Raw genomic sequence first — 22,406 nt, forward strand, 5'->3', positions numbered from 1 at the left:
GACAGCGTAAAGGCTGATAAGTTCTGGAAAATCTGAACTGTAGCGTCATTGTAATCCACATATGGCATTTGACAAGCCTTTTTAGCAAACGCTTTCGTGCAGCCGAGGAATCAAATCTAGCAATGATATCTCGCGGTCTACTGCCCAGTGGTTTTCCAAAAGCCTGATGTGCTCTATCAATTGGCTCCTCAGACGGATCTGTGACCAGCAGCTTTGCACACAGGACCCGAACAATTGTTGGGACATCCTCCGCCTCCCCGTACTCGGGAACGCCACGGAAACGAAGGTTGCACCTTCTACCGCGATTCTCCAGATCGTCAACTTTAAATTGCAGATCAGAGTATTGAGAAGAAACCAAATCCACCTTTGAGGCTAGATAAGTGAATTGCACAGCTTGCTCCTCCAAGCAGCCACCCAACTCCTTCAGATTATTGCTTAAGATCTCCATCTTCTCAAGTATTTCATTCTTAGAGGATTTAATCTCCTCTCTTTATAGTCTGGAGAGATTTAGCTAGCTCTCTCGGTAACTCTCGCATCGCAGCAACAGGGCGCAACTCCGACTGAGATGCCGTCGAATCTGAGTGCGAGAGAGGAGCCGGAGACACGTGGCGCCACGGGCCTTTGCTAGTTTGCTTCGCTGCATGGCGCTCTGGGTCTTTACGGGATTGCGACACACTCTTACTCATGGTAGCTTCGCGTCTTACCTTCGCCTCTGCTTCTTCAAATAAGGACGAAATTTATCTGGAAGAGGGCGAATAAAGCCTTTAAAGAGAGGAGGGTGCGGGGGCTCTCAGTTCAGGCAGCCATTCGGCACTGTGACGTCACCTCCTTACATAATCATGGCAACTTTCAAATAGTCGTGCAGTGGAGAAAAAAACCTTGAGGCATAAAAACTCCACTTAGTTTAACAATAATTTGCTGCCTTCACTCGAGGTTTCAAGCAAATAGTCAAAAAGCAAAAAGTCAACAACAAAATAGCAGCTCCAGGAATACTGCAGTAGCACACCGTCCCAAGTGTAAAAATGTCACTTATCTCACTGTCCTGAGGTGATTCATCAGCTATTAATTTCCCAGAAATTCCTGAAATGCTGCAGGCTACCTGAGGCCCCTTGTTTTGCTGTCGCTGCATCAGGGGTGTGGCCAAAAAGTCAGATGCTACTATATTGTACAACAGACTATTTATCTTTGGTGTCCTTTCTCATTCTCCAGTTGATACAAGCCAGGAAAAGCCTTCCTTTTCCATGGGCATATAGCCAATAGAAAGCAGGCATTAAAGTGACAACACCAGCAAAAAGCATTCTTTCTTGATACACAGACCAACACCAATCCTCTTTCTGCATTCTGCTAACCAATAAGTACAGGGATTGAAGTGACATCATAAAGGTCTAATATACATCCCGTGGTGCTATACTTTTAAATATAAATTGAACTGGATAATGTAACCTTTTCAATCGAGTGATGCCTATGCAGTAGAGGATGAAAAACATCACATCTATTTGAAGTTCATGTATATCAATATATCGTAGAGTAATAAAAAAATATATATAATTTATTTGATAATATTAAAATAAAGACTATAAAATGTATCAAATGATTTAATACAAGAGTAACATTTGTACCTTTTTAAATAAATAAATAAATTTAAAACATAAACTGAATCTGACAGCACTATTTGAACGATATTGTCAAAGAAATCATATTTCAAAAAGCAATACTGATTTTTGTAGTCATCTGCTTAAAATGTTTATTGATGGAGTAGTGTTCAAGAGGAACTAACAGCACAGGTAGATGGATTCTGAAATTGCCAAACTGTTAAAAGTAACCTACTAATGGTAAACAGACCCTCCCTCCCAGTTATGAAACTTAAATCAACTTTTCTTTTAAATTTGCACTGAGAGAATGAATGGTCATGTTTTGCTGTCTCCCCCAATTCCCATAATTATATCTGGAAATAGAAATTCTAGAGAACTTTGATCCCCTTTTACTAATAGTTCATTCATGCAAATCTTTAATTCACACTAAAATGTCTGCATTGCCCTGATCTAGTTTTCTAAATATGTCTCTGGTAGGAGAATCTGTCAGTGCAGCAGATGCTCAGGTGTTGAATGTTATTGGAATTGAGCATAATTTATATAAGAACATAAGAATAGTCAGACCAGTGGTCCATCTAGCCCAGTATCTTGCTTCCAGCTGTGGCCAATTCAGGCCACAAGTATCTGAAAGAATCCCAAATAATAGCAAGATTAATGCTAATGATCCCAGGGACAAGCAGTTCTTTGTCCATGTCTATCTTTAACAGTAGACTATGTTCTTTTCCTTCAGGAACTTGTCCAAACCTTTTTTAAACCCAGATACACTAACAGCTGATACCACATTCTCTGGCTGTGAGTTCCAGAGCTTAACTGTTTGTTGAGTGAATAATATTTCTTCCTTTTTTGTTTTTAAAGTAGTACTATGTAACTTCCTTGAGTGTCTTCTAGTCTTTGTACTTTTTGAAAGAGTGAACAATCACCACTCAGTATTTTGTAGACCTCTATCATATCTCCCCCCCCCCCCCCCCAGCTGTCTCTCTTCCAAGCTGAAGAGTCCTAACCTCTTGAGCCTTTTCTCATACGAGAGGAGTTTCATCCCCTTAATCATTTTGGTTGCTGTTCTTTGAACCTTTTCTAATTCTGCTATATCTTTAAGATACGGCAACTAAAATTGCACACAATACTTGGGTGTGGTCGACCTATGGATTGATGGATTGGGTTGATTGAATTGATATAATATTCTTTGTCCTATTTTCTATCTATTTTCTAATAGTTCCTAGCATTGTTTGCTTTTTTGGCTGCTTCCACACACTGGGTAGAAGACTTCAGCATATTGTTCGTGATGACACCTAGATCTTTTTCTTGGGTGCTGACTTCTATGGTGGAACCTAGCATTAAATAACTGATTTGGATTATTTTTCCCAATGTGTATCACTTTTTGCACTTGTCCACATTAAATCTCATCTGCCATTTGGTTGCCCAGCCTTCCAGCTTTCTGAGGCCTTCCTGCAATTTTTCACAATCCGTATGTGTTTTGAGAACTTTGAATATTTTTGTGTCATCTGCAGATGTAATCACCTCACTCATTGTTCCCATTTCCAGATCATTAATAAATATGTTAAATAGCACAGGTCCCAGTACAAATCCCTCCGGCACTCCACTGTGCACCCTCTTCCACTTACAGAGTTGGCCATTTAACCCTACCTCTGTTTTCTATCCGTCAACCAATTCCTAATCCACAACAGAACATTGCCTCCTAACCCATGGCTTTTTAATTTTGTCAGGAGTATCTTGTAAGGGACTTTTGTCAAACACTTTTTGAAAATCTATATACACACTACATACATTCCGTGCTATCTATAGATTTTGTTTTTCTGCTTTGGGCAAAATTCTGCCTTTATACAGATTTGAACACATTTTATGTCTGAACATCCTTGAAAGGTGTGTAATAGTCACTTTGGTTGAATTGTGGTTGTGTAATGGAGGCAAATGTACTGTACTGAGCATACTGAAATGTAAAATGTTTTCAAAACAGCGCATACAATATGCAAAAACAGATTCAGACGTAATCTCCAAAATTCGTGGCACCTTTGGTGACAAGGACAAGAAAAAAGATAAGAAGAAAGCAAAGATTCAAGAGCAAGCATCTAATGCAGCAAATAAAAAGCCTGTGCAGGTAAGCTAACATAGATGCGTGAAGTTTCAAATGAGAATGACAGAAAAAACTTTGTGTGTTCTACTGAATTTTTAGATTTGACATTGGCATCTTGAGAGCAAAGAAGCTGGTGGTTTTAATATTCATTACACCAGTGCCTTCTGCCTTATTACCAAGAGATTTTAGGATGCCAGTTAATATTCATTACACCAGTGCCTTCTGCCTTATTACCAAGAGATTTTAGGATGCCAGTTTATATTCGTGCAACAAGATTACAACATGAAGAAATTTGAGTCCTTTGTTTTTCAGATTTCAGTCCATTAAGAACAAGATGTCTATGTGCTAAAATGTGTTAAGGATACTTAACTGTTAACATAAATCTTTCACCCTTAGTTTAGTCTTTCTGCTGGTAAATGGCAGGATATTGTTTCTCACATTTGGAGTGATGTCTCCCGATGAAGCCCAGTGCGGATGCTACCCAGCATTCTATAGTTTTAAGAAGACTTTGGCAGCATTCCACCGCACGTGTGACTGCCTTCCTACCTGTGAGCACGTGGGATCAGCAGTTTTTGTTTTTCCGCAGAGAGGTTGCGTCTAATGAGCTTTCCTCATCACATCTATTTTAGCGTATCTGGGTTTAAAAAAGGTTTGCAGAAGTTCCTGGCGAAAAAGTCCATAGTCTATTGAGACAGACATGGGGAAGCTACTGTTTACCCTGGGATTGTAGCATGGAATGTTTCCACTATTTAATTTTCTGCCAGGTACTTGTGACCTGGCTTGACCACTGATGGAAACAGGATACTGGGCTAGATGGATCATTGGTCTGACCCAGTATAACTATTCTTATGTTCTGATGTTCTTATTTTTATTCTTTATTTCTTGAAGTGCCTTCCCTTGTGGTATTTTTTTTTTCATTTTGTTCCTATTTTTTGCTGTTTTCCCTTGCCCCTTAATTATTTTTAGTTTTTCTGTACAAGTTTCAAGTTTCTTTCATTTTTTTTTGTGGCTCCTGACGTCTGAACACCAGTTAAATTTTTCTATTTTTTTGTGAAGAGATTTGTTTCATCTCTCACAACTAAGCCGTGTTGATTTTGCATCTGCTAAATCCCGTGGTTTCGAGTAGTGCTGTAGGTACAACAGAGTCATCTCTAGGACTGACCCCTACAGTTGGTGTGTGTCATGTCTAGACCCTGACCATAAGGCCTCTAATTGTGTTCTCTGTTTCGAAATGCAAAAAGGACTCAAAAGAGCATAGAGGCCCAGCACGATAAACCTTTTGGTGCTTCTAAGACCAATCTATCAACATCAAGATTGGAGGCATTGGTCCCTATGGCTGGAGGAGCTGCATTGGAGGTCTCTCCTTGCCTCGATATCGGGCACCAGTATGTACACTGCCAAAATTAAACAGGCCCCAATGGACTGGTCAGCATCAGACCCATCACCGAGGACGTGCCTAGATTTGACATTGTCCTTGTTAGCACTGAAGGATCCTGTCGTCATGCATCAAGTGGAGGTGAAGCAGCACTGACATTGGTCCCTTTCAATGCATGGTTCCAGGAGCCCTGGTTCATCAGTATCTCCAAAACCCAAGAAGTGTCGGTGTTGTGAGGGCTGTTCTCCCTCTGTGGAGTTGGTGGCGATACGCAGGTCTCCTGATCGACAAAACCAGCCTCTAAGAAACTGTTCTGGTCCACACTACAGGAGGAGTTGGAGCAGATCTTGGCCTGGCGTGATGCCATATTCCGAGGGCATTGATTTTGGCCAGGGCTCCACCTCAGCTGATCCTTGAGGCCCATGCCTTGTCTGTCTGTAAGTCGACACCAGTGCCTAGAAGGGGGCCAGTTTTGGCATCGGAATAGGCAGTGTTTATTGTTTAATCAGTACTTGATATACTGCCCTTTCTTCGAAAATGTCAGAGTGGTGTACAATTTTAAAATCAAGAAAACAATTAGATAAGAATTGAATTCCATTAATAAAAGGAAAGTATTCAATCATCAATGAAGAAGCAACACACTTTCACTTAAAACCAAAACCATTTTCCTTCGTCAATTGAATTGAGATAGTTAAGATACAATTTTTAGGGCTAAACGAACAAAGTCAGTCCTTGAGGGATATCTTAAAACAGCTAGGTAAAAGAAGTTTCTGTGAGGGTAAGTTGTTCCAAAGATATGTTTCTGGCTGATTCCTGGTAGTCTTATAATGCGCTTGTCTAGAAGAGGGTAAAAATAATCAATTGGAGTCGATTAAATGAAAGGCGCGAGAGAAAATATAGGGAATAATTAGGGATGAGAGGTAAGAAGGTTTCCCTGTGTGCAGGACCTTATGTGTGAGGGTTAGTATCTTGTATTGTGACTGATATTTTACAGGATGGCAGTGAAGCTGAATGAACAAGGGAGAAATTTGATCAGATTTCTTGGTATTGAAAAGTACTCTAGCGGCCGTATTCTGCATCGTTTGTATACAGCATATTTGACTGGAGGGAAGACCAGTATAGACCATGTTGCACTAATCTAGTTGCTATAAGAGCTATAAGATGGCTTCATGTAGTAATGTGAGGAGAGATCAAGATAACGGGCTATGGATCGAATGCAATGTAACTAAAAGAAACCAGCTTTAACCATCTGGGAAATCTGCTTATAGAAGGTAAGGCTACTATCAGTAGTGATACCTAAATATTGGAAGGATCGACTGATGAGATAGAGGGCACTAAAGAAGGGACTGATTACAGCCCCGTAATCCAGCAACTTGTTGTCTTTGTGAGATTAAGGAATTTTATTATTTGACAACCATTGAGCAGTTGAACGTAGGGACATTTGAAGTGGAGCTAAATCAGTGATATGGTGGAGGTAGGGAAGATGAGTAAGATGTCATCAACATAGATGTCCCAAAAAGAGCATGAAACATGCAGTTTGCTAACAAGATGGCTAACCTAGACTGTGTGGAGCTACAAAAAAATCTCACAATTTAAACAAGCGAGGCCTCAAACCTCAAAGGAGCAATGGTCTGACCAAACATGTCAGTCTATCCCCAAAGTGGCTCCCAGATATTATTATTGGCCCCACTATATAACTCCAGAAAAAAGAGAGCAACAAAAAAACTCCAGAAACTGAGAAAAAAAGTTGATAACTAAAAAAAAAAAAATGGCGGAAAATAGCTAAACCCACACAGTCTGTCATTTAAAACCAAAAATATTCACATCAGATCCCAAAATTTCCAACACACATCACTGGTGGTTCATAACTTATATCAAAATAAAGTCCCACAGGTACTTAGCTTGACTGAAGAGGAATCCTTTCCCAGTATCTGCTCCTCAAATTGCTACTATTTCAGTGCATAAAGGAACTCTCTTTAAGTGCTGCAATAGATGAACAAATTCCAGCTGTCTAAAAAACCCTGACAAGGGCCACTTGTTTTGCGAACCCCCTGTTTCAGGAGGTGGAACCAGAGCAATGTAAAATTGGATGTGTCTTGCAATAAGGCTGCTAATGGACTGGTGAATATATTGAAAGTAAAGGATACAAAATAGAACCCTGAGGGACCCCACAATGAAGCAGCATTTCAGATGAAGCAAAGGACTGGAAGGAAAAGTTTACCTTTGTGAGGATGACACAAAGGTAGCCAATAGAGTGGATACCCTGGAGGGAGTAGAACCATAAGAAGGGATCTCCAAACGTTAGAAGAATGAGGGTCTAGCAGTTAAAATTTAATTTCAAGCTGAAGCTCAGTTGGTTCTAGCTGCTCCGTTCTATGTATTTTACTCTAATCACCATGAAAATGAAAATAAAGATAGATATAAAAATAAAAAGGATGAAAAATACCTGAAATGTCCTGATCGTGGCAGCAAGCAGAAAGTCTTAGTGCCGACGTTAATTTGACTCAATTTTTCTTATCGGTCTAAAAAAAAACCCCTCCTTATTAAATATCTTTTCATACGTATTAAATGGTTTTTTTTTTTGTTTTCTTTTAATCTTATCATGAACATTCTTTTCTTTTTCATATTTATTAAATGTTTTTTTTCTTTCCTTTTAATCTTATCTTATGCACTTTTTTTCACATCTTGATTTCCAACAATCTTTTATATAGTCACCACAATTCTAGAATGATTACTCAAAACTTTATGTGAATGAAAATTCAACAGAGCAGTTAGCCCAGCGGGGCTCTCCGTTTCACTTTCAAAGCTTTCTCGGGGGACTAAGTGCTAAATATCCTATATGCTCATTTATCTTGGCACTGAATTCTAAACATGGCACTCCATCTTCATGTAATGCAATCAGAGTGGATGGGATACTCAGCACTTAGTCCCCTGAGGAAGCTTTGAAAGAAAGTGAAACGGAGAACCCTGTTGGGAATTATATTCAAAAGCTAAGTGCTCTGTTGAATTTTCCTTCACAAAAAGCTTTGAGTAGTCATTCTGGAATTGTGGTGATGTTGCCATATTTAGAATTCGTTGGTGAGGCCCCACTTGGAGTGTTGTGTTCAGTTTTGGAGGTTGTATCTTACTAATGATGTAAAAAGACTTGAAGTGGTTCAAAGAAAAGCGATGAAAATGGTATAGGATTTGTGTTGCAAGATGTATGAGGAAGAGACTTACTGACCTGAACATGTGTACCCTGGAGGAAAGGAGAAACAGGGGTGATATGATACAGATGTTTAAATATTTGAAAGGTATTTTCACAGAGAGGGTTGTAGATGGAATTCCCTCCCGTGGGGGGAGGTGGAGATGAAAATGGTAACGGAATTCAAAAATGCATGGGATAAACACAAAGGAATCGTGTTTAGAAGGAATGGATCCAAAGAAGCCTGGTGGAGATTAGGAAGCAACACCAGTAATTGGGAAGTAAAGCCAGTACTGGGCAAACTTTTATGGTCTGTACTCTGATTGTGGCTGGACAGATTCAGCTTCAGAAGTTGGAGAACAAGGCCATTACTGGGCAGACTTCTGTGGTCTTTTCCCAGATCGTGATTGAATAGGTTTGGGTGGGCTGGAGTGGAGCTTTTCAGGGATTTCAACATTAACTTCAGAAATTTTAGAACAAAGACAGTGCTGGGCAGATTTCTACAGTCTAAGCCCTGAAAATGGCAAGGACAAATCAAGACCAGGTATATGTATGAAGTATCACATACCATATGTAATAAGTTTATCTTGTTGGGCAGACTGGATGGACCGTACAGGTTTTTATCAGCTGTCATCTACTGTGTTACTGCGTTGACACTGGAGAGCAATCATTCCATATTGGAAATATGGATCCGTTTTCTCTGAGGTTGAAAATTGATAGTTTTGACCATTAGGGCAATTTGAATCTTTCACAGATGGCTCAAAGCAATGCCAGAAGAATTCCAAACAAGTTTGGCTTCCTCTAAAGACAGGGCTAAGAAATTGGACAGCAAGACTGAACAGTAGAGGAGAGGTAAAGGGATCCTGATAAAGAAAATGGTTGGACTTATTGAGAGAAGTTGGCTCGGTGGCCTGGGGTACAGGAACAATCAAGGCTGAGAGTATGAGTACATAATCAGTCCAGTGTAGTACAGAGGAAGAATGTTGAGTTATGATAAAGGGTTAAGTGTTTAGTAGAATGATTAGGTCAAAGGTATGGCCCCCTGAGTGTATCGGGGAACTAACAACTTGAATAAAGGTTTAAATTAATAAGGAATGATAACAGAGTGGATCTAGGGGCATCTGGATTATCAATGTATACGTTAAAGTCTCTGAGTAGAACGAGTTTTGGGTAATAAGTAGAAGCGTCAGCAGTGGTTTGGAGTAACACATCCGAGTCTGAGTGCCTGCGGGGCATAGCAACTTAAAAAGGTTGCTTGGATAGGGGTTGTTACTCTAAGAAGAATTTCTTTATAGGAAAATCTAGTGTTTAACATTTCAACAGAGGAAAATGAAGTAAGGAGGCAGAAAGCAATAGCTTCATCCCAGTTCTAATGTCTAGCTAAGTGAAAAACAGTGAAATCTTGCGAAAGACCATGGGAAAGGTAGGCCTCCTCACCATCTTTTAACCAGGTTTCTGTTAAGCAGAGAAAATCAGTGTGGTGCATAGTGAAGAGATCCTGAAGGAGCACCAATTTAGTTCGGAGAGAACAGCAATTAAGTAAGCTCAGATGGAAGAAGGAGAAGGATGACACCATGTTCATGATGGCAGAAGAAGAAAGTGGAAGATGCTGATGAAAGCGGTCAATTACCTGCAATCTAGGGAGAACGGTGGCCCCACTGTGTTGGAATTGAAGAAATGCCATGAGTAAACAGCAGTGCCGGGGCCATGGAATATCAGGCCTGAGACCAGGAAAATAAGGTTAAATTCAATGTTAAAACTATCATGGGAGTTTGCCCCCAAGGTGCAAGACCTCCTTGGGTGTGCTCCTTTGACATGCCACCGTGGCCCAATCTGTTACTGGCAGGTTTTTTCTGGGTTAGGAACTCTCTTTACATTGTGGTCATGTGGGTCACGAATTGGGCGAGTTCGGGAGCATTCAGGAGGAAAGGACAGCAGCCACGACCTGAAAAACAGCACAAAATGCAATAACACAGTAACTGTGTTCACATTGTCCAACTATCTCCAGCTCATTGTGGGAGGAAGCTCCCTTGATGTCCAGGTCAGGAATTGCCCCTTGGCACTCATACCCTCTGTTGCCGCTTGTGGAAGCATTGGACCTCTGTTTTTTTGCTTTTTGCCTATCGTTTGAGGCAGGCACAGACTTGGCCTTCCCCAGAAGAGTTCTGTGCTGAGTCCAACTCTGACCATTCCTGGATGTCTGATGTAGAACCAAAGTGCATCTTGAGGGAGGCCTCCTTTTGTCTGCCTTCAGACCTCTCCCCACTTCAGGAAAGGAGAGAGCTCATCAGAGGGCCTCTCCTTTGTTTTTTTTAGGGAAATGGCTAGGGCCATTCCTTTTCATTTGTTAGTCGAGGATGAACCCAGGCCTGCTATTTTGTCCATACTTGATCATGAAAATCTCTTTAAGGAGCCGTGACAGTGCCCATGCATAACATCCTGTGTCTGGTACAGATGAGGAATTGGGAGATCCCTCTGTATGTACAGCTAGTTCCTAAGAAGGTGGACTCCATGTATAGAGTCCAAAGGCTCCTGGATTCGAGAGAGCCCAGTCCTCCCACCACTCTATGGTGGTTGAATCCGCTCTCAAGAGAAGTAAGAGTTCTAGGACCCATACGTTGGCACTCCTGGGACGAGATGCTAGGACCTTGGAGTCTTTTGGGAGGAAGGGTTACCAAACATCTATGCTTGTATTCCACATAGAGGCCTACCAGCTCTACATAAGCATTTACTTGCAGGACTTGGTGCACTTTGGAAGGCTAAGTGCTTTGAAAATGAGCCCCAATGTGTCATTTTCAGATTCTTTGCCTTTAGATAAGGCTACAGAACTCCACAAGGTAGTAGACAAGCACAAGGAGTGCCAAAAGCACTGGGCCCACACAACCTTTGATGCTTTCGATATGGCATCCAAGCTTTCCACAGTAGGTATTAGTATGCGCATACTCACTGGTTGCATGTATCAGACCTAGAACTGGCTGTTAAGGAAAAGCTGGCAGACATCCCGTGCCATAGGGACAAGTTGGAGGAGGTCTCTGACCTCATCAAGAAGAGAACCTACACCATGAAAACCCTCTTCCCACTCCTTCTGCAACTTCTCTTCTCGGAGGTTTATATGCGGAAACCAGAGGAGGCTCTGCTACTCTCAAAGGCATGGGTACAGTCGTTCGGCCTGACCTTCCCAGCAGTCACAAGGGGCCTGCTCTGGACCTCGGCAGCAGAAGCCCCAGAAATCCCAGTTGTCACCCAAGTCAAAGCAGGGGTCAAGCTTTTGACTGGCAGGTAAAGTGACCATGCCGGACGACCAACCAGTAGGAGGGAGGCTAAATTTTTTTCCATCTCAGATGGCCCCTTATGATCTCAGATGGGTTCCCAAAATAGCCCTAGATTCTCTCTCTTGGCCTACATGAAAACTTCTTGAGTACCTTCACCTTTCTGAGTTTGGTCTAAAGACCAACTCTGTAAGGGTTCATCTCAGAGCAACCAGTGCTTATCAATGTGTAGGAGGTAAGCCCATCTCTATACAGCCTCTAGTTGTTCTCTTCATGTTTGCTGTTGTCAAAGCCCCCTATGAGACCTCCCACTGTGTCATGGGACTTTAGTGTCGTCCTCACCCAGCTGATGAAAGCTCCTTTTGAGTCACTTGATTCCTTTCACCTGAAGTACCTGACCTGGAAATCTTGTTTTTTTGTGGCAGTCACTTCTCTGTGAGCTGCAGGACCTAGTAGCTGATGTACCTTACACAAAGTTTCACCACAGCAGAGTAGTTCTCCGCATGTATCCTAAATTCCTTCCTAAGGTGGTGTTGGAGTTCCATCTTAACCAGTAAACCAGTCCTTCCAGTATTTTTCCACAAACCTCATGCCCATTCTGGCAAAAGTGCACTGCGTATCTTGGACTGCAAGTGAGCCTTAGCCTTCTATCTGGAGCTGAGTAAATCCTATAGACAGTCCACCCACTTTTGTTTTCTTTGATCTGAACAGGAGGGGGCAGCCATCAGTAAATGCAGTTTATCCAATAACTAGCAGACTGCGTCTCTTTCACTTACGCCAAGACTGGGCTGACTGGAGCGTAATGTCACAGCTCACAAAGTCAGTGCCATGGCTGCCTCCGTAGCCCAGTTGAGTTCAACCTCCATTGAAGAGATTTGTATAGCTGCAATGTGGTCTTCAGTGCACATATTCACATCTTGTTACTGCATTGAACAGAATGCCAGTCTGGTCGGTCAGGTAATTCTGCAGAATTTATTTGGTGTCTAGAATCCAACTCAACCCTCATAGACCCGTTTTTATTTTGTTCCAGGCTGTACCCTCCCAATAACAAGACTCCATATAGGTTCAGGTTGTTTGGTTTATGGTTGGCCTTGCCCTTGCTTTCTTGTTTTGGTGGTCCTGGTAGGTAGAGATTCCCAAATGTGAGAAACCATATCCTGCTTGTCCTTGGGGAAAGCAAAGTTTCTCACCTGTAGCAGTTGTTCTCCAAAGACAGCAGGACATGTATTCGCACATCCCTCCCTCCTCTCCTAGGAGTTGTATCCTTTTAGCTTGATATTATACTGCTGGTGCCATGGGTGGGAAGGCACTTGTGCATGCATGGTGAGATACTGGAAAGTCGTCTTAAAGCTATACAACACTGGGTAGTGTTCGCACCAGGCTCCATTAGAGGACTTCACCGAAAAGTGAGGCTACATGTCCTGCTGTCCTACGGGTGAGTAACTTCGCTATTTCTCCCCTTTGTTTATTGTAACTGAATACTGAGTATTCTCATATTGTGCTTTCTCATTTATTAGGAGGAAGGACATAGAGATATACATACCTGCATATAATATATGTAAATCTCTTTGGTTGTACCCAAGAAAGGTGGTATGTAAAGAGAAGGAAAAAAAATAGCATACATGCAAACTTAGTGCTCTCATGTGCTGCCCTTTCCTTTTACATCCCTGCAAGTTTCAACCCTTTTTCTGCATCTCAGGCCACCACTCTTTTCATTTGAGGGCACCACATTTGTCTTTTCACCCCACTTTTCATCCTGGATAGCTGTCATCTATCTTTCCTACCACCCTCTGAATTTTTTGATTCCTGGTTTTCTCCCTTCCTTGAGTCATCTTACCCTTATCCTTGGTGACTTAACCTTCAGACGAAAGTTCCTTGCCTTAACTCCCCATTTGATCTGCAGCTCTGCTTCTCCTAGACCCCTAGTATGGCTGCTAGATTTGACTGGTAATATCTTCTAATTGCTGTTCTCTTAGGCTTCTTTATCTCCATTCTATCTCTGACTACCCTTAAACATTGTCTCCCACAGTCTTGTCCACTACCAGTATTCTTTCCTCTTCTCTCCTCTATAACCTCTTCAGTTTTGGATGCTTTTGCCCCACCCCTCATCATATAAGGCATGCCAAATCTCACTGTGGCTGACCTCTTGCACCTCTCCTGCAGTTTGTCTCTAAGTGCTGCTCTCATGCTTACTTTATACTTTAAAATTCATGTTCACCTCCCTCTTAGAAATGTTTCTGCCTCCCATTCTCTCTTCATTTTCTTCTCAGACTTTGACTTCTTTAATGACAAGATCCACAAGATTAATCATGAATTCTCCACCTGGCTGCAGATGTTGCTGCCTATGCTTCGTTTACCTCTCCTTCCTTGGACTCCTTCTATCTTTGTTCCTTTTGTCAAATCGCAGAGGATGAAACTACCCATCTTTATGCCTCTTTTAAACTCACTATGCCCATGTCAGTCTCTTTAATGACCTCCTTATTGCCAAGACCTAAAGTTGTTTTGCCCTACCAGTATCCTTCTTGGTCCATCTTCCACGTTTGACACTGATCCTTCTTGGTCCATCTTCCACTTTTGACACTGATCCTCTATCCACTGCTTGACACACTGTACTCGGTTGGATTTTGGGAAGTTATCTTAGTCTTCTGGTTCTTTCTCAACTGCTATTCCACTGTCGGTCAGTGTACCTCAAGGCTCTGTCCTAGACCCTCTTGTCTGCTCTCTATAGTTACTCCTTGAGTGTTCCCTCTTACAGTTTTCAGTAATATTTTTATGCTCATAGCTCCCAGATCTACCTCTCCACACTATACATTTCACCAAAACTCCATCCCTAAATTCCAGCCTGTTTGACATCTGTGCTTTAATGTTACATCATCTTAAACGTAATATGGCCAAGGCAACACTTCTTTTCTTTCTCCTGAAACCCACTTCCACTCTTCCCTGTTTTTATGCTTTGTGAATGGCATTCTCATCCTTCTATTCCCTCGTTTATAATCTGAGTGATATTCGATGCTTCATTCTGCTTCTCTATGCACATCCAAAACAAAGCTAAATCATGCTGTGTTTTTTTTCCTTTTCACAAATGTCCTTACTTTTTCAGTGCTGCGAAAATGCTCATTCATTCATTACTGCAATCTACTTTTTGTGGGTCTCTGCAGAATTGACTTTCTCCACTGAAATCTGTTCAAAATGTAGCTGTACAACTTACTGTCCTTCATTAAAGCCCTTTCCTCAAATCATTACAGTGATGTGAAAAAGATTTAAGGAACAAAAGTTACCCAGCATCCATATAACTCATGTGAAAAAGTAGCTGCCTTATTACTTAATCAACCAGTTGACTAGTTGACCTTGTTGGCAAATACCAAGTGATTTCAAAAAGTAGCACCATTGCTTTGAAATCTAATATCTGCTTAATAGGAAACCTATTCAAGTCCATTATAACGTGCCAAACGCTCTCTCATTTTCGTAGCCCAAAGACCAGTCATGCCAGCTGTGTTTTGCAAAATCTGTAATTGTCTTGATGTTTTTGTAGAAGGACCAAGATAAATAATCATGCACTGATCTTCAAGACTATACAAAAGCACAGATTTCAGTACACAAAGCAGACAGTCAAAAATGGTTTCAGCTGTCTTAACAAGTTGCAACTGCAGGAAGGAGTTTCAAATCACTGTTGAAATCTGAGATGCAAATGTAAGTCCATTATCCATCAATATCCCCAAAGATTTAACTTGAGATTTAGGAGACATCAAAGCACCACCCATCTGTAACTGCAGTGATAAATTGGAAGTGAATTCCTGTACAGAAAACACAATCTGTCTTTTGTGTGTTAAGTCTCAGCATACTATCCCAACACTATTTTTTTCCAGACATAGTCTACCTATTGTGGATCAATCCTGTGGCCTAGGTCCCAAAGGAAACATGTTCTGAATATCCTCTGCATATGAAAAAACAAACAAACCATAGAACCAAATTAACATACCAGTGCATCTGCATCTATAGGATGTAAAAACATTGAAAATATATTTCCTCATGGGCATTATTCCATGCACCTAAACCTGAAAAGCTGGACTGTAAGAAAGACCTAAGCCAAGACAAACCAATGCTCCCCCCCCCCCCCCCCCCCCACCAAACCAACTGTTGCACATTTATGCAGTAGACGTAGAGGGTCCACCAAGTGAAAATCTCTACAGCATTGCAAATTCCTACTAGTGCTTTTGAAATTACTAGCAGTAGTAGGAAAAAAAAAAAAGCAAAATCCCAATTACATGTGTGAGGTGAATTTTTTTCTCCTTTATGGAATGTGAAGTTGGTGTGCAAATATGTAAAGTACTAATTTTTCTAGTAGATTTTGACTATTTCATTGTGTTTTTCCTCTGTTAGGCAATACAGATTACAACTTCCCAGCCAAGTTCCTCATCACAAAGTCAGCAGGTAAAGCTTAAGTTTTTACTTAAAAAAAAAAATAGAACTGATTTAAGGATTCTGATCATAAAAAGGCTTGTAAATTTCATTTTTAAAGTTCATACAGCAAACATGCCCCCCCCCCCCACATTTGCATTAAACCATTGGCTGCTTGTACTATACCTGTGTCATTGGAGGTTGCCTTGCCTTGAATTGGGAGCAGCCATTTTGCCGATAACCTCTACATGTGGCTCCAGTATTGATCAGTGGATTCAGGTTCCAAGACTTGCTTGAATAAGCTGCGCTTTTGGGGGTGTTTTGTTATTTGGGGAGGGTGTGGCCAAGCTGATGGATTGTGAGGTGGTCATGTCGCAAAGGCTTCCAGAGGACAAGACTGTCGGGTGTTCCAGCAGCAGGGTGTGTTCCAAACATAGGGGCTGATATTAAACTGGCAGGAGGCCAGCTGAATCATTTGTTTCAGGATCAAGGGGTCAGAGGCTTTGGCCTTTAATGGAGCAAGGAAATTGAGAGAATGTGGAGCCACTTCCACCTCTGTCTCCTTTAAGGGCCCTCAGTGGGTGCCGGGGGCTCTTCATAGGGGATTCAGGTAGCGGAAGGCTGAGCCTGTGTCACCAGGAGTGGGGCCTGTATCTGTAATTAGTGGGTGTTGCCGGTCACGCAAGAGGGCTGTGCCCTTGAATTTGTATTAATATCTTCAGACAAAAATAGGATGGGCTGAGGCTTTGCCCATTGCTGATTTTATAAGAGTGTGAACTTGTAGTGGAGCAGTAGTCTAATGGTTAGTGCAGTGGGCTGAGAACATGGTACTAAATGTAAATGACTTTGACTTTGTGCCACAAAAAGGCAGTATATCAAATTCCATTATCTATTACTCTGTCTCCCCCCTTCAAGGAACACATGCGCATGTGCACACACACACCCATAGCTCACTTCCTCTGCCTCCCTTTCAGCGCGCACACCCCCCATAGCTCACTCTCTCTGCCTCCCCGTCAGCACGCACACACCCGTAGCTTACTCTCTCTGTTTCTTCAGCTCGCACACACCCGTAGCTCACGCTCTCTGCATCTTCTTCAGAGCGCACACACCCGTGGCTCACTCTCTCTGCCTCCCCTTCAGCGTTCACACACCTGTAGCTCACTGTGTGCCTCCTTCCCTCAGCACATAAAAACACACCCATTGCTGATTCTCTGTTTCCTCCCCTCAGCACACTTAAATGCACCTGTAGCTCACTCTCTTCCTCCTCCCTTCAGCATACATAAACGCACCCGTAGCACACATAAACACACCTGTAGCTCACTCTCCCTACCTCCTCCCTTCAGCACACAAAAACGCACCCGTTGCTCACTCTGTATGCCTCCTCCCCTCAGCACACAAAAATATACCCTTTGTTCACTCTTTCTGCCTCCTCCCCTCAGCACACATAAACGCACCCATAGATCACTCTCTCTGCCTCCTCCCCTCAGCTTACATAAACGCACCTGTAGCTCACTCTCTGTGCCTCCTCCCTTCAGCACACACAAACACATCCGTAGCTCACTGTCCCTGTCTCCTCCCTTCAACACACACAAACGCATCCGTAGCTCACTCTCTCTGCCTTCTTCCCTCAGCACATACAAACGCAGCTGTAGCTCCCTCTCTGTGTCTCCTCCCTTCAGCACACATAAAAACACCTGTAGCTTACTCTCTCTGCCTCTCCCCCCTCAGCACACACCCCGTAGCTCACTACTATTTCTTTTCCCCCTCATCACATACATCCAACGTAGCTCACTGTCTGCCTCCCTGCCATAGCTCTCTCTCTGCCTACCCCATAGCTCGCCAAATCAGCCTCCTCCCATAGCTCGCTGTATTCCCAGTGCTCTCACACACACCCATAGCTTACTCTCCCTGCCTTCCCCCCAGTGCTCACACATCAATTGCTCACTCTCTGCTTTCCCCCAGTGCTCACACATCCATTGCTCACTCTCTCTGCCTTTCCCCCAGTGCTCACACATCCATTGCTCACTCTCTCTGCCTTTCCCCCAGTGCTCACACATCCATTGCTCACTCTCTCTGCCTTTCCCCCAGTGCTCACACATCCATTGCTCACTCTCTCTGCCTTTCCCCAGCGCTCCCACATCCATTGCTCGCTCTCTCTGCCTTTCCCCAGCGCTCCCACATCCATTGCTCGCTCTCTCTGCCTTCACCTGGCACTCACACATCCATTGCTCACTCTCTCTGCCTTTCCCCGGCACTCACACATCCATTGCTCACTCTCTCTGCCTTCACCCAGCGCTCACACATCCATTGCTCACTCTCTGCCTTCACCCAGCGCTCACACATCCATTGCTCACTCTCTCTGCCTTCCCCGCAGCGGTCACACACACCCCCATAGGTCACTGTCTCTGCCTTCCCCCCAGCGGTCACACCCCCCCCCCATAGCTCACTGTCTCTGCCTTCCCCCCAGCGGTCACACACACCCCCATAGCTCACTGTCTCTGCTTTCCCCCCAGCGCTCACACACACACCCATAGCTCACTATCTCTGCCTTCCCCCCAGCGCTCACACACACACACACCCATAGCTCACTATCTCTGCCTTCCCCCCAGCGCTCACACACACACACCCATAGCTCACTGTCTCTGCCTCCCCCCCAGCGCTCACACACACACACCCATAGCTCACTGTCTCTGCCTCCCCCCCCCCAGCGCTCACACACACACACCCATAGCTCACTGTCTCTGCCTCCCCCTCCAGCGCTCACTCACACACCCATAGCTCACTGTCTCTGCCTTCCCCCCAGCGCTCACACATACACCCATAGCTCACTGTCTCTGCCCCCCCCCCCCAGCGCTCACACACACACACCCATAGCTCACTATCTCTGCCTTCCCCCCAGCGCTCACACGCACACCCATAGCTCAGTGTCTCTGTCTTCCCCCTCAGCGCTCACACGCACTCCCATAGCTCAGTGTCTCTGCCTTCCCCCCAGCGCTCACACGCACACCCATAGCTCAGTGTCTCTGCCTTCCCCCCCCAGCGCTCACACGCACACCCATAGCTCAGTGTCTCTGCCTTCCCCCCCCAGCGCTCACACGCACACCCATAGCTCAGTGTCTCTGCCTTCCCCCCCAGCGCTCACACGCACACCCATAGCTCAGTGTCTCTGCTTTCCCCCCCAGCGCTCACACGCACACCCATAGCTCAGTGTCTCTGTCTTCCCCCCCAGTGCTCACACGCACATCCATAGCTCATTCTCTGCTTTCCTCTCAGCGCTCACACACCTATAGCTCACTCTCTCTGCCTCCCCCCAGCGCTCACACACACACATACATTCATTGCTTACTCTCTCTACCCCCCCCCCCCCCAGTGTACACACCACCAACCCATATACCTTCTTGTGGCTACACTCCTGCCGCTGATAGTTGTTTCCCAAAGACTCCCCTCCTCCCCCTAAAAATACAGAACTCCTCCATACATCTCTCCAGCTTTCTCTGTCCTCCACCTTGCGCATTCCACCCTGGCACACAGACACTTAGCTCTCATTCCTCCTGCTTCATCTCCCTTGACCCCTAATCACAGTCCTGGCCTGGTGCTGATCAGAAGTGGAAGGAAAGAAGAGCACCTGCACATTGAGCCACATCCTTTTTCTCTTCTTCATTGTTCAAATTTTACATTCAGTCCTGGGCAACAGAAGAGGAGACTATGGTCTGATATGCAGCTACTCTTCCTTCATTCTACTTTTGATCAGCGCTGGGCCTGGAGACTGGAGTGGGAGGTGTCGTGTGTGTGTGTGTGTTGGTGGTACAGCAAGGGGGATGGAAGGAAGAGCGGAGAAGTTGCCACTATTGCTGACTGCTTTCCAGAGCTTGACCAAGTTGTGCATGTTAGGCTGCAAAACCTAGGCACCAGGTTCAGTTTTGGTTTGTTTAGGGTTTTTTTTTTTTTTTTTTTAGTTACCATATGCTCTAAATAGTATGTACAGTAGCCCATAAACTCCTTAATATATTTATCAAGTTAAGTAGATTTTGAAAAGGGTATCTGAAGAAAATGAGCATTAAGTGAGCTATCTAGCTTGCACTTGATTTCAACTGTTTTTTTTTTTAATTACAGGTGCCTGATAACCCTCCCAACTATATTCTTTTCCTTAATAACTTGCCTGAAGAAACAAATGAGATGATGCTGTCTATGCTCTTTAATCAGTAAGTGCCCAGGAAAAATAGCCTTCCCATGACAACATCTGTGAAGCTGGTCACTTCAGAAATACTCCTTGTGTATAGAATGGTTCTTTGGCATTGAAATAGAAAATGTGTTTGTGAGCCCACTAGAGAAAAGCAAATATTTAATATTTTCTTCTTTTTTTAAATATCTATTTAACCTTGTTGAAAAAGAATGGAAAAAACACTATACATGGCTAGTGGTTTAGTTATGAAAAGCCCAACAGACTTATTAAAATCTTAGAGTAAATGGGAGGAAGGCATTCAGAAATTAAAATGCAAACACTGTTTACATATTTTAGTGTTTCCAGTGGAAGGTGTGCAGAGTTGTTTTTAGCTTTAAATTAATGAGTGAGTTTGTGAAGCCTCAACTCTTACAACATATATTAGGGCAAATTGTATTCTCAGCAAATTAATTGGGCATTCACTGTAAACGTTAATACACTAACTAATTCAGAAATTGACTGGTGAGTTTTATTGAGTTACTTGAATGTGTTGTGAGGCAAGAAGTGGGAAATGGAATTAATTGCTGGAGAGTTGTTTAGATAGCCTAATAAAACATGTCATAAGAAAATAAGAATTGCCATACTGAGTCAGATACATGAAGCCAAGTATTCTGTTTCCAACAGTGGCCAATCCAGGTCAGAAGTACCTAGCAGGATAACAGAAATTTAAGTCAGGGAAGGGGGCCTTAGTGACAAGGGGAAAATAAGGATGAAGACCCCACCTGCCCCTGTTATGGAGAGACTGGCACTAAGGGAGGCATAAAAAAATCAGTGCAGTAAACATTTCCGCCTATTTGTATTCTATAGATTTACACGCAGTATATAGAATACGCCTAGGTAGACCTCACTGTGACTAAAACTACGCACAGCCATTTACACCAATGAAAATGTGGCATAAATCTCTGCGTGTAGATTTATTAACTTAATAAGCTAATCAGCATTGTTAGCACTTAACAAGCCATAATAAGTACTAATTTGTATTAATTAGAATTTATGCGCGCAAATCCCTAAGTGTATTCAGTAATGCACTGCACTTAAAATTTAATGCACACAGGAAAAAAGAGAAGTGGTTATGGGCATTTCATGGGCATTCCAAAATTTATACGTGTTATAGAATAGAAATGTAATACACGCAGTCAAAAAGGGAAGTGGTTATGGGCATGTCAAAATTTACACGCGTTGTTATAGAATATGGCCCACTGCTTTATCAATAAGCTTACAGTATATTTGAGTTTCTGTAGATTGCTGAACACAGTATAGTATTGTTAGCTAAATATTTTTACTGCTGTAATTGCCCATTGCTCATGTTTGATCTATTCTTACAGTACACCGCCTTGAGTGAATTCCTTCAAAAAGGCAGTAAATAAATCCTAATAAATCAGTTTTTCCTCTGTTTTGAAAACAATACAAAATTATTAACCATTAATGGTTATGAATAGGTTTATTTTGTTCTTTAACATATTGTGATGGATTAAATGTATTTATGTAGATTTTAAATCAGTAGTTGGCCGAAGAGTATTTCATTGTAATTTAGTGTTTTTTCTCCCCCCCCCCCCCCACCCCCACCCTTTCTAAGGTTTCCTGGATTCAAAGAGGTGCGATTGGTACCGGGGAGACACGACATTGCCTTTGTGGAGTTTGAAGCTGAGGGTCAAGCAGGTTCAGCTCGTGATGCTCTACAAGGTTTCAAGATCACTCCGTCCCATGCCATGAAAATCACATATGCCAAGAAATAACATTGACAGATATTCTTGCAAGAGTCCTTCTGTGGAATTATTTGTTAGCGTTTTTAGTTAACTGATATTTTCCTTTTGGAAAAAAAGATTTTTTTTGTTTTTAGTTGAATCAACACACTGATGTTGCAGGTTTCATGCAAGTATGCTGTGGGATTGCCATATGATTTGACTGCAGAAGTTTTACTGCTGCAGTCTTAGTTTTGTACAATAAATATTCAGATTTTCTGCCTATTTTGCATTTATATTTAATGTATGGACTAAGTTGTTAATAAGGACTTGAGTAGTGTACATTTCTCACATACTACTACTACTACTATTTAGCATTTCTATAGCGCTACAAGGCATACGCAGCGCTGCACAAACATAGAAGAAAGACAGTCCCTGCTCAAAGAGCTTACAATCTAATAGACAAAAAATAAATAAAGTAAGCAAATCAAATCAATTAATGTGAACGGGAAGGAAGAGAGGAGGGTAGGTGGAGGCGAGTGGTTACAAGTGGTTAAGAGTCAAAAGCAATGTTAAAGAGGTGGGCTTTCAG

At 42.8% G+C, this 22,406-nt stretch overlaps 1 protein-coding gene across 5 annotated transcripts in view; it reads left to right on the top strand.

The window, feature by feature from the left end:
- Window positions 1-22,091, top strand: part of SNRPB2 (small nuclear ribonucleoprotein polypeptide B2) — a 42,788-nt gene extending 20,697 nt beyond the window's left edge. For all 5 annotated transcript variants that reach the window (XM_030195143.1, XM_030195146.1, XM_030195145.1 and 2 more), the window contains 4 exons: window positions 3,568-3,708; window positions 15,893-15,943; window positions 20,024-20,112; window positions 21,709-22,091. In XM_030195143.1, the coding sequence (XP_030051003.1) occupies window positions 3,568-3,708; window positions 15,893-15,943; window positions 20,024-20,112; window positions 21,709-21,868 (441 nt within the window). In that variant the 3' untranslated portion in view covers window positions 21,869-22,091. The remainder of the gene's footprint in view (window positions 1-3,567; window positions 3,709-15,892; window positions 15,944-20,023; window positions 20,113-21,708) is intronic.
- Window positions 22,092-22,406: the final 315 nt, after the last annotated feature.

This window comes from Microcaecilia unicolor, chromosome 3 (assembly GCF_901765095.1).
Source record: "Microcaecilia unicolor chromosome 3, aMicUni1.1, whole genome shotgun sequence".
NCBI lineage: Eukaryota > Metazoa > Chordata > Amphibia > Gymnophiona > Siphonopidae > Microcaecilia > Microcaecilia unicolor.